This window comes from Rhinopithecus bieti, unplaced genomic scaffold (assembly GCF_001698545.2).
Source record: "Rhinopithecus bieti isolate Rb0 unplaced genomic scaffold, ASM169854v2 scaffold_7414, whole genome shotgun sequence".
NCBI classification, from domain to species: domain Eukaryota; kingdom Metazoa; phylum Chordata; class Mammalia; order Primates; family Cercopithecidae; genus Rhinopithecus; species Rhinopithecus bieti.
The window spans coordinates 597571-610704 of NW_016806087.1; the positions used below are offsets into that span (position 1 = coordinate 597571).

Below are 13134 nucleotides of genomic sequence, written 5' to 3' on the forward strand. Positions count from 1 at the left end.
ATACTCTAGGCAAGATACTATTGTAGCCCCCGCCCTTTTTTTAAGGAAACTACTTTCATTTACAAAAATGTGTGATTTTGAATAGATATGGCCACAATAGGACTTTGTTTACGTTTAAACAATGGAAAATGGCTCAGATGATTTGGTTTAACGATGTTGTTTACATTGATTTTTAGAAGTTCTATTAAACCCAAATGCCCTGAACGATAGAGGCCCATGCATGGTATTATTGATATGCTTATCTTTTTACCAGGTCTGGAAAGAGAACCTTTGAAGCAGAAAGGCTGGGCAGAAAAGGATTTGAAAGTAAAATCAGGAAGGAGGTAGCTCAGAGTGGGAAGGTTTATCGCCTTCTAAATTAGAGGAAATATGACTTTTAAGTCAGAGGAAATATGGCACTGCAATGGTGGGTCCTAAACAAGAGGTTTGAAGTCAATTCTGTGTTACCTGAGAAATCTTTGGGAATCATTCATAAGAGTGGTACCAGGAGGAAAAGAGAAGAGTATAGGACCAGCATTACTCAGGAAAGAGGAGCTTCCTTTTATAACTCCTTAGTTTTGGAACCATTTGATTCCAAAGAATCCCAAGTACAGAGGAAGAAGATGTCCAAAATGTAAGGGTGGGTGAAGGGTGTGTCCCTTAACCATCTTTAAACTTCAGATAATTTCCCTTCCATTAGATGTATTAGGCATTATTGTGTGTGATTTGATCTGGGTTACAAATATAGGAAAATAAATTTTATAATTTCTTTTCCCACAGGGGATTGGGGCTGTTCTAATTGACAATCTTGTTTCATCACCTGCTGTACATTTTAGTTTTAGTAGCAATGGAGGACAGAAGCAGAAGAAACCACCTAAGTGCCATATTCTACTGCTTCCTATCCTTGTTGACTAGTGAGGCTGGGGGCAGGATCTGACTGGACTGTAGAACTCTTTGAGCAGGGAAAAGAATGTGGCCTCAGTAGGCTAGTGAGCTGGCAGGGGGAGCCTTTGAGGACATAGGAGAAATGACAACAAGAAAGAAAGAGAGAAAGTCTTCCAAATTGCAAAAATAACAATCTGCAATAATAATAATAACATTAAGTTAGTAATAATAAGCTTTCCCTGTAAAGCATGGTTTACATGTAATCCATACCTATAATTGCTGGGTGCAGATTTCTCCTCTTGTCTCTAAAATGTATAGCATAAAAATTATCTTGGCTGAGCATAATTGCTCACGCCTATAATCCTCCACTTTGGGAGACTGAGGCAGGAGGATCACTTGAGGTCAGGAGTTCAAGACCAACCTGGGCAACATAATGAGACCCTGTCTCTGTGAAAAAGATAAAATGTCACTAGGCATGATGGCACATGCCTGTAGTCCCAGATACTCAGGAGGCTGAGGTAGGAGGATTGCTTAAGTCCAGGAGTTGAAGGCTGCAGTGAACAATGATTGTGCCACTGTACTCCAGCCTGGGTGATGGAGAGATTCTGCAAATTAATATTCCAATTAATTGTCTTAATTAATATTAATTAATTAATATTCCAATTAATTAATATTCCAATACCATTATCTCTCTCTTTATGAATTCTCATGATACACCTTCAGGGACTCCTCTTCAGGGTATTAGATTGATAGAATCATCTTGAGTGGAGCAATTACTAATCAATTAGACATGAAAATTCTGTAAATAGTTGATAGGCAGAAATTAAAATCTCAGGTTCCCTAATAGTGTAATGATCTATCTATGTAAAATAGATTTGGAAAATTCCCATGTGACTGCTTTTCTAGAAGAGTAGATAACTGATACTCTCTTTCTTTTGCTGATCCATTAGTCTTCCCCAAGCACCCTTTAGAAAAGTACAGATCCTTAGGGGAAATTTCCAGTTCTTGTACAGAAGAATGTGGCCTGCACATGTCAGATTAATCATGTATAGGTTCTAGTTTCTCACCAATTAAGTTGAAGAACCACTAAACTAAAATACGTAATTTATATCGATTATGTTTTCATCTTTAAAAAAGACCAGAAAAGGACAATTTTCAGTTTTAAAGAAAATATTGAATTTGGATAAATCTTTTTTGAAAATGCTTTATTATAGGTCTTTCCCTCAAAAAAAGGTTTTATGAGAGACACAGTTTCTCCAACACAAGAATGTGATGTGTCTGCATATTCTGAGACATATGGAATATGGCATTTGGCTTGCTGAGTGAGCGTGTTTAACTCAGCTATGGAGTAACTCATGAATTTCCTACTCTTGAGTATCTTTGAGTTTCAAAATCATTCTTGAAATATGTTTAAGGGCCATTCCTTGGGGTGGGGCATTTCAGAGATGGCATGTGGAAATGTATTGAGGTGGCTCTTCATTATGTTTTCTTGCTGGTCATTCAGCAAGTGTGTTCCAATGAACAGATCGATAGCATTGTGGAATAGGTTAGGAAAAGTAACAAAATGGCTAATTCTCATTTGGTAGTGAAATTGAATATTGAATGACATCTTTGTAGTTATAAACGACTTTTGTTTTAATAACAAAGTTGTTGATTTTCTACTAAGGGTTCTTTTAGGTTGTCATCAGGGGCTGATGGGAGTAACAGTTCACCCAACTCTGCAGCTAGCGTCAGTGGACATGCCACACCTTCCCAGCAGCCTGAACCTGTGGTACATTCTCTTAAGGTAACCAATCGTGTGCAACCATTTATCCAGAGCTTCAGTTGTGTTGTGGCTTGTTCGCTGTAGTCTAGTAGTCCTCACAGTCTTGCTTGAACCATAGATATTTTATTTTTTGACTCCTTATGGTGTAACTTTTAAATCTTAATTTTGAAGTATGATTTTAATTGTTCTAAAATGACAATGAGTTTGAGTACTTATGGTTGAATCTCTAGTTTTATCATTTTGTTTTGAGTAATGTGATTCATATCTATCGGCATTGAAGTTGAAGTCTGTGCATGTATATCCATATTTGTAAAAAACTGTGATAGGTATTTTATGTGCAATGTTTGTAGCATGGATGTCTTCAAATACAGGGAGTTAATAGTTGGTCAGAATATGGAAGGATACCACATTATTCTTTCTTGATGCAATTGAAGTACATTATACAACTTAAATAAAATAATGAAATAAATACAAACTTAGTCTTTCCTCTTCTAAGTAGAAATTAGGTTCTCCAACTCCAGTTAATGCCCCGTTATAGAATAATAGAAAATAGATATATGGTCTTATACATAAAGCTACTTTACTTTTGTGTCTGTCTTCACGTTTTGCAGTGATTTCACAAAATTTGCCTAAAATTTGTCATCTATTTTCTTTACCAATAATGAGCTTTCCAATAAGTAAAATTAATGAAAATCAGGACCATAAGTACAACAATAGTCAATATAATAATATAAACAATATAATAATATAAACAGTAAACAATATAAATATTTACCTATCTCAGAAGAAACTAATGCAGGCAATAAAATCATCTTAAAATTGAGACGGTTTCTTGAAATTTTATCAGTTTTAGAGTATGAAACACTGTCTAACAAATCTGTCTATAATTTCTAACATGTAGCTTTGATCAAACCTTTCTGACCCATAAAACAGGTAGAGTGCTTCCATTCTGCTTTTACCACATGAGTTTCACAACTCTTCTTAAAATTGTTTCAATTTCAAAATGATTTATCATCAGCCTGAAGATGCACTCCTCTTTTGGAGTGAGCCGCACTTTCTGTGGCATGCACAAAACAAATACATAGATGAGAACTTCAAAATGTTTATTTCATTTTGAGATGATTAAGTTTTAGCAGAAGATTTTGCTCCCTCAGGATATTTTGCTTTAGCTTATAAAAAATGAATTTGCTTTTCCTAAACATATACTGATGATTGATGAGCGAAGGTAGGGCAACCATGCTAGTGGCCACTGACAATGCACTTGGCATTTTCTGTCTTTGTTGGGATAATTCACAAAGTGAGCAACTGAGAGGAAATCCTGGGAAGGCACAGCCAGTGTGAGGGGCACGGCTTTGCCTCTGGTGGGTGTTGGTTTATGGACTGTTGAATATCTTGTTCTCTGTGGCAGCACTTGGATGAACTTTAGCATGAATCAGGCACTAGCTATCTGAAAAGCCTTTTAGAAGTAGAAAATGGACCAGAGATTGGCTTCTATCTTGTAGTGTTACAGCATCTGCACACACTCCGACAGCAGCAACTTGTCCTCCTATTCAAACTGTTTGAAAGCCATTTCAGCTTGTTGCCTTATTAAATGGCAATTGTTATTTGAATCAGAGCAGCATAGTGGGTCACACTGAAATCTTTTCCAGATTTCTCAATGCAGCTGTTAGTGTGGCCTAAAAGGAAGGGGAGGGCAAGGAAGAGCTCCTCAATTTTCTCTGAATTTAGTTCTAATTTACACAATTTTATCTCTGGGAGGCTGAGGTGGGTGGATCATGAGGTCAGGAGTTCGAGACCAGCCTGGCCAACATGGTGAAACCCCGTCTCTACTAAAATACAAAATTTAGCCCGGCGTGGTGGTGGGCGCCTGTAATCCCAGCTACTTGGGAGGCTGAGGCAGGAGAATTGCTTGAATCTGGGAGGCAGAGGTTGCAGTGAGCACACGACTGTGCCACTGCACTCCAGCCTGAGTGACAGTGCGAGACTCCTTCTCAAACAAACAAAATATATACATATATATAAAGAGAGAGATGTATATTTATGTATATATTTTGAGAGATACATATTTAGAGATATATTTTCAGAGATATATATTTGATATATATTTACATATATATTTTGATATATGTATTCATATATTTTAATATATATATTTATCTCCCTCTCTTGATATATATATATATGTGTGTGTGTATATATATNCTTGAGGTCAGGAGTTCAAGACCAACCTGGGCAACATAATGAGACCCTGTCTCTGTGAAAAAGATAAAATGTCACTAGGCATGATGGCACATGCCTGTAGTCCCAGATACTCAGGAGGCTGAGGTAGGAGGATTGCTTAAGTCCAGGAGTTGAAGGCTGCAGTGAACAATGATTGTGCCACTGTACTCCAGCCTGGGTGATGGAGAGATTCTGCAAATTAATATTCCAATTAATTGTCTTAATTAATATTAATTAATTAATATTCCAATTAATTAATATTCCAATACCATTATCTCTCTCTTTATGAATTCTCATGATACACCTTCAGGGACTCCTCTTCAGGGTATTAGATTGATAGAATCATCTTGAGTGGAGCAATTACTAATCAATTAGACATGAAAAATTCTGTAAATAGTTGATAGGCAGAAATTAAAATCTCAGGTTCCCTAATAGTGTAATGATCTATCTATGTAAAAATAGATTTGGAAAATTCCCATGTGACTGCTTTTTCTAGAAGAGTAGATAACTGATACTCTCTTTCTTTTGCTGATCCATTAGTCTTCCCCCAAGCACCCTTTAGAAAAAGTACAGATCCTTAGGGGAAATTTCCAGTTCTTGTACAGAAGAATGTGGCCTGCACATGTCAGATTAATCATGTATAGGTTCTAGTTTCTCACCAATTAAGTTGAAGAACCACTAAACTAAAAATACGTAATTTATATCGATTATGTTTTTCATCTTTAAAAAAGACCAGAAAAGGACAATTTTCAGTTTTTAAAGAAAATATTGAATTTGGATAAATCTTTTTTGAAAATGCTTTATTATAGGTCTTTCCCTCAAAAAAAGGTTTTATGAGAGACACAGTTTCTCCAACACAAGAATGTGATGTGTCTGCATATTCTGAGACATATGGAATATGGCATTTGGCTTGCTGAGTGAGCGTGTTTAACTCAGCTATGGAGTAACTCATGAATTTCCTACTCTTGAGTATCTTTGAGTTTCAAAAATCATTCTTGAAATATGTTTAAGGGCCATTCCTTGGGGGTGGGGCATTTCAGAGATGGCATGTGGAAATGTATTGAGGTGGCTCTTCATTATGTTTTCTTGCTGGTCATTCAGCAAGTGTGTTCCAATGAACAGATCGATAGCATTGTGGAATAGGTTAGGAAAAAGTAACAAAATGGCTAATTCTCATTTGGTAGTGAAATTGAATATTGAATGACATCTTTGTAGTTATAAACGACTTTTGTTTTAATAACAAAGTTGTTGATTTTCTACTAAGGGTTCTTTTAGGTTGTCATCAGGGGCTGATGGGAGTAACAGTTCACCCAACTCTGCAGCTAGCGTCAGTGGACATGCCACACCTTCCCAGCAGCCTGAACCTGTGGTACATTCTCTTAAGGTAACCAATCGTGTGCAACCATTTATCCAGAGCTTCAGTTGTGTTGTGGCTTGTTCGCTGTAGTCTAGTAGTCCTCACAGTCTTGCTTGAACCATAGATATTTTATTTTTTGACTCCTTATGGTGTAACTTTTTAAATCTTAATTTTTGAAGTATGATTTTAATTGTTCTAAAATGACAATGAGTTTGAGTACTTATGGTTGAATCTCTAGTTTTATCATTTTGTTTTGAGTAATGTGATTCATATCTATCGGCATTGAAGTTGAAGTCTGTGCATGTATATCCATATTTGTAAAAAACTGTGATAGGTATTTTATGTGCAATGTTTGTAGCATGGATGTCTTCAAATACAGGGAGTTAATAGTTGGTCAGAATATGGAAGGATACCACATTATTCTTTCTTGATGCAATTGAAGTACATTATACAACTTAAATAAAATAATGAAATAAATACAAACTTAGTCTTTCCTCTTCTAAGTAGAAATTAGGTTCTCCAACTCCAGTTAATGCCCCGTTATAGAATAATAGAAAATAGATATATGGTCTTATACATAAAGCTACTTTACTTTTGTGTCTGTCTTCACGTTTTGCAGTGATTTCACAAAAATTTGCCTAAAATTTGTCATCTATTTTCTTTACCAATAATGAGCTTTCCAATAAGTAAAATTAATGAAAAATCAGGACCATAAGTACAACAATAGTCAATATAATAATATAAACAATATAATAATATAAACAGTAAACAATATAAATATTTACCTATCTCAGAAGAAACTAATGCAGGCAATAAAAATCATCTTAAAATTGAGACGGTTTCTTGAAATTTTATCAGTTTTAGAGTATGAAACACTGTCTAACAAATCTGTCTATAATTTCTAACATGTAGCTTTGATCAAACCTTTCTGACCCATAAAACAGGTAGAGTGCTTCCATTCTGCTTTTACCACATGAGTTTCACAACTCTTCTTAAAATTGTTTCAATTTCAAAATGATTTATCATCAGCCTGAAGATGCACTCCTCTTTTGGAGTGAGCCGCACTTTCTGTGGCATGCACAAAACAAATACATAGATGAGAACTTCAAAATGTTTATTTCATTTTGAGATGATTAAGTTTTAGCAGAAGATTTTGCTCCCTCAGGATATTTTGCTTTAGCTTATAAAAAATGAATTTGCTTTTCCTAAACATATACTGATGATTGATGAGCGAAGGTAGGGCAACCATGCTAGTGGCCACTGACAATGCACTTGGCATTTTCTGTCTTTGTTGGGATAATTCACAAAGTGAGCAACTGAGAGGAAATCCTGGGAAGGCACAGCCAGTGTGAGGGGGCACGGCTTTGCCTCTGGTGGGTGTTGGTTTATGGACTGTTGAATATCTTGTTCTCTGTGGCAGCACTTGGATGAACTTTAGCATGAATCAGGCACTAGCTATCTGAAAAGCCTTTTAGAAGTAGAAAATGGACCAGAGATTGGCTTCTATCTTGTAGTGTTACAGCATCTGCACACACTCCGACAGCAGCAACTTGTCCTCCTATTCAAACTGTTTGAAAGCCATTTCAGCTTGTTGCCTTATTAAATGGCAATTGTTATTTGAATCAGAGCAGCATAGTGGGTCACACTGAAATCTTTTCCAGATTTCTCAATGCAGCTGTTAGTGTGGCCTAAAAGGAAGGGGAGGGCAAGGAAGAGCTCCTCAATTTTCTCTGAATTTAGTTCTAATTTACACAATTTTATCTCTGGGAGGCTGAGGTGGGTGGATCATGAGGTCAGGAGTTCGAGACCAGCCTGGCCAACATGGTGAAACCCCGTCTCTACTAAAAATACAAAAATTTAGCCCGGCGTGGTGGTGGGCGCCTGTAATCCCAGCTACTTGGGAGGCTGAGGCAGGAGAATTGCTTGAATCTGGGAGGCAGAGGTTGCAGTGAGCACACGACTGTGCCACTGCACTCCAGCCTGAGTGACAGTGCGAGACTCCTTCTCAAACAAACAAAATATATACATATATATAAAGAGAGAGATGTATATTTATGTATATATTTTGAGAGATACATATTTAGAGATATATTTTCAGAGATATATATTTGATATATATTTACATATATATTTTGATATATGTATTCATATATTTTAATATATATATTTATCTCCCTCTCTTGATATATATATATATGTGTGTGTGTATATATATATATATATATATATCAACCAAGTGTCGTTGGTTGGCAGATAAGTGATACTGAGCAACTAAAACATCTTTATTAGAAAACTGGGGCCCTTGAATATCAAATGTGTTTGCTTCCATGAGTGAACTGTGTTAGGACACAGAAATATATACAAACATCATTTCTGGGAAATGCATCTTAAAAGATTTCAATATAAGAAAAGAAATTGTGGCCACTTGACATGTTTTGTTTTTGAGAGCCAGCTGTCTAGAGCTGATTTATTTCATGAGATATGTCTGTTCTGAAAATAATAATTAGTACAGTGGCTCAGTTTCTCACTTTCTGATAGATTTTATAGAAAATGCTAGGCTTTATAAAATCTGTGGTCATGGTTTGTGGGGAAATGTAAATCACTGTAAGAAATTAGTACATTTGTAATAACACTGTATTTTTCTTGTTTTAAAATTTATGATAACTATTAATTGGAACTTTACTTCATTTAGTAAAAATTAACTGATTTGAAGTACACTTCTCTGAGGTGCATTACAAATCAAATTTGTAGGTAAATGAGCTTGCTCAAGGAGCTCTTTATGTTTTCTATGAATATTCACCGAGAACAGTCAGTGATTTTCTCTAAATATGTAAAGAAGGTAAATTAACTGTAATCTGAGGTATCAGGGCTCAGAAGTAGCATTTTTATAATAATAATGGCTGGAAGTTTCAAATTAATGAGAGTAGTTTGTGATTAGATTAATTATTACAGGATTGAACTCTATTTAGATTCAGATAGTGTCTATGAACTTGACCTGAAGGTCCCACTTCATGCTTAAGTCATTTAGTTTGGCTCACTTGGTGTAAATTCTCAGGTAGCACCTTTAGATTTGACCATCAGCATTGACCATGATGACAGTAGAATCAAGTAGCTTAGTAGTGTTGCAGCTGGTGTGGATTCTGTGGGAAATTCTAGGAAGAGCATTAGTTTTTTGCAGTACTTCAGCACTTTGATTTATAAACTGATATAGATAAAAACAACACAGAAAGCCAAAGTTGTTTTCTCCCTTTGTAGTATAAAAGTACCCACAAGAAAACTTTAGACATTTTAAAGGAATATTATTTTCAACCTATTTAGGACTAATTTAGAGAAGTGGAAACATAGGGCTCTAAAATTGTTTAAAAGGCATTTTATTCCAAGATATTTTGCTTTCATGAAAAATATTTAAAGTGTTGTTCAAATATTTTCACTATAAGGAGCCAGTACTTCTCTTTGATACTATTAAAGAGCCACCTCCACATGCCTTTTCTCAGGCACTGGGAACATGTCCAGGCAAGAACTGCAAGGTCAGTAGTTCTTATGTGCATATTCCTGGGTTTTGACCAGTTTCACCTGTCGCTATCATCTTTTATGCAGGCCATGTCTACATATCATTTGGACCATTTGGCACATAGTTAATTATATTGGTCATTGTTACAGTGGAGCAAGAGTTATTGACTATATCCAAATGGTTGACACAGTGAGGTTATCTTAATGACCAAAGTAAATGCATATACTTATTTTAGACATTAATGAATTCCATTGATTATTAGTGATGCAATGGATTGCTTTTAATGGCCATTTGAAAATCAAATAGAATAATTTCAAATAGATTTCAGAACAATCAGCTATTTAAAAAATATGTTGCCATATACTACCACTCTGATATGCAGACATGGAGAAAACTAAAGGTTTTACAAAGTGGAGCTCCTTGATGGTTTTATCATAACTAACAAGTTTTTTCCATGTGAAATTTGCTTTTCTTTTTCAACAAATCCAGGTCTTGGATGTTCAGGAAACTATAGATCGTCAACAGGGTAAAGAGTATGAACATGACCTTAGTGAGACAGAAAAAGCTATAGTCAGAGAAATGTGCAATGTAAGTTTAATGTGCTTTATTGTGTATTCTGTGTTGAAAGCCACATCGTAGCTTAGCTATTGTTTTATGAATATTTTTAAAATGCTAACCAAATGCCTTTACATTTTATATGAAAATAAAACAAATTTCCCTTGTTTTATATTCAGTATATTTTATTGTAGTTTTATTAACACAATCATGTTACACAATATTCAATTTAGAGATGATCAGCCAATTCTGTATTCCAGAAGACTCTACAAACATTTCTAAATACTAAATTTACTCTAAAATATGTTTCTAATTTTGATAAAATAAATGGGTTTCTATTTTATCCTTTAAGAAGTTTGTTAAAGATCAGTGTTTAAAAACCTATGATAAAGAAAATACAGCCGCCTTTAGATTTACTTGTAACTATTCTTGGAAAAAATTGCCACCTTACTAGGTAATTTTGCTTAGGTCTTCATATATCATATATGTGTGTTTCATGTCATGCAAAGTATTATCTTTAGCTTTCAGTTGTTGACCCAAACTCAGAATATAGTAAGGTAAGAAAGACAGATAAGAACCTAAAAGATAGTTAGGCCAGGCACAGTGACTGTCACCTATAATCTCAGCACTTTGGGAGGCTGAAGAGGGAAAAATGCTTTAGCCCAGGAGTTTGAGGCTGCAATGAGCTATGGTCATACCACTCCACTACAGCCTGGGCAATAGAATGAGACCCTGTCTCAGAAAAGGAAAAAGAGGATAGACAAATAGAAATCTATCCATGAAGTCAGAGACCACAGAAAAAAAAAAGATGTTATTTTCATGATGCATATTCAATGCAATCATTAATATGGCTTGGATTTTACTATTAATCCCTGACTAAATTTTAATTTTTTGAGTAATATACATGGGATGTATCATTTAATCAATGATATAATTTGTGAAGTTTTAAATAGCTAAATGGAATATTGTAGAGGAAGCAAGAAATCATGGTTAAGCACTGATCATGTTAAACACTGATTTTAATTGGCTTTACATTATGCTTTTATCCTCATATTCTTTTCTCTATCCTATCAGGATGTGAAATTGCTTAGAAATACCCTTCAGCTTTAAATCTATTAGGACCAGATTTTCTCAGACACTTACTCATCTACCTCCTCGAGATGTTTCTGGAATCCAGTAAATGTTACATAAGTTCCCTGGGCATTTTTTATGTGCTAGAATGAGATTTGTAGTCTCTTGCTTGCCTGTGTTGTGGCCGATTTTTCTCTTCCAACTCTTCCTACGTTATTTGTTTTTCTTTCCTGCATATCTATTGTCTGTTTTCAAAAGGTCACTAGTTCTAGATATCATCTTTCCTAAATGTACCACCATTCACCTTCTATAGCTTTTCAACCTGTGCTTAAGATTTTCAGTTTGAATATTTCCCACAGATAAATATTAAAAAGTGAGCCACATACCTAGGAATGCCTGTTGCTTCTCATCTATTGACTATGGAATGAGAGAGAAAGTTCAGACAATAGGAACTGTTGAACTAGAAGGGGCCATAGAAGTCATTCTCCAGTGTTTGTCCAAAGAATAGTATATAGACCTCCTTCATAATTCAGATCTCTGAGTTTAACATCAGACCTCAGGCGATTCAGATATGAACCCCTGGGTAAGAACCCAAACACTCTAATTCTATGTTTGAAGAAACTAAGATCCAGAAATTAAGTTACTTGCTCAAACTATTTTCTAATGAATAGTGAAGTCAGGAGTACACCAAGATTTCCTTTGAGGACCTTTCCTGAGGAACGAAAAGTGAAAGGCACGTATCTTACAGAGGGGGCCATCTCCATGGTGCTTAATGCCAGAATTTCTGCAAAAAATTCCAGGATTGTTTCTTTCCCCTTCCTTTCCTTCCTTTCAATTTCTGGACATTAGAAAATTCATATCTTAGTCTCAAAAGAGACCCATTACTGGATTGGATTTTGATTAGTTTTATGTTGATCTTTTTGTTTGCCTGCATTTTCAAGAATGAATTGAAAGGCACCATACAGTATTATTTTTATTTTTTACTATATAAGATACTTTCAGAAAGCCAGAAGCTTGCCCTCCTTGTTTACCTTTAAAAGTTCTCTAGGAGTATGTTTTCTGTCTACTTTTGTCTTTGATCCCCAGAATTTGAGGAAAAAATGCAAACAAACCCAAATCTGATTCTTAAGCAATTTTATATATTTGGAAACAAGCAAAAAATTTTATTGTCACCATTATTAATTATGTGATGAAAAACACATAGTAAATGCCACAGAATAAAGAAAAATGCAGATTGTAAAGCAGTTGCATAGATAAATTGTGAAACTAGTGAAAATTATGAAGGCTTGGTTTCTAGTAGAGAAATTATATGCCTTTATAATAATGTCACAGAAAAATAAAGCTTTCTCATAATATGAGATGGGTTATAAGACTCCGATAGAATTTGGGACAATAGAAGTTTTCCTGTCGTTTCTAGTATTGCACCTAGAGATAAGATGTTGTTGACATCTACACAGCAAAAAGATTATTATTCATATTACCTTATGTGGGTTAGTATGTAGTTAGCTATTTTCTTCCCAAACTGTGCTACAGAAATTAATGTACTGCCCCCTAAGAAATAGTAAATCTGTCTTTTTGTAGTAGTTGTTTTATTTTAGGTTTGTCTGGCTCTTGTAAATTCCCTGAGGACAATTGAAATACTTGATTGGTCATCTCAGTCACAGTCTCAAACACACACCTGTTATGCCTTTTTTAGTTAATAAGTCACTACTCCCGCGTCAACCTTAGTATTGTCGATTTATTTCAAAGTTCTGCCTTTTTTTTTTTTTTTTTTTTTTTTTTTTTTTTTTT

At 35.1% G+C, this 13134-nt stretch overlaps 1 protein-coding gene across 2 annotated transcripts in view; it reads left to right on the forward strand.

The window, feature by feature from the left end:
• The window catches only part of CCDC85A (coiled-coil domain containing 85A), a 212292-nt gene that overhangs the window by 195095 nt on the left and 4063 nt on the right, over nucleotides 1-13134 (forward strand). The window contains exon 5 of one of the 2 annotated variants that reach the window (XM_017874645.1): nucleotides 2531-2650. The exons of the other annotated variant lie outside the window; for it this stretch is intronic. Coding sequence (XP_017730134.1) covers nucleotides 2531-2650 — 120 coding nt within the window. The remainder of the gene's footprint in view (nucleotides 1-2530; nucleotides 2651-13134) is intronic. 2 annotated transcript variants of the gene reach the window in all.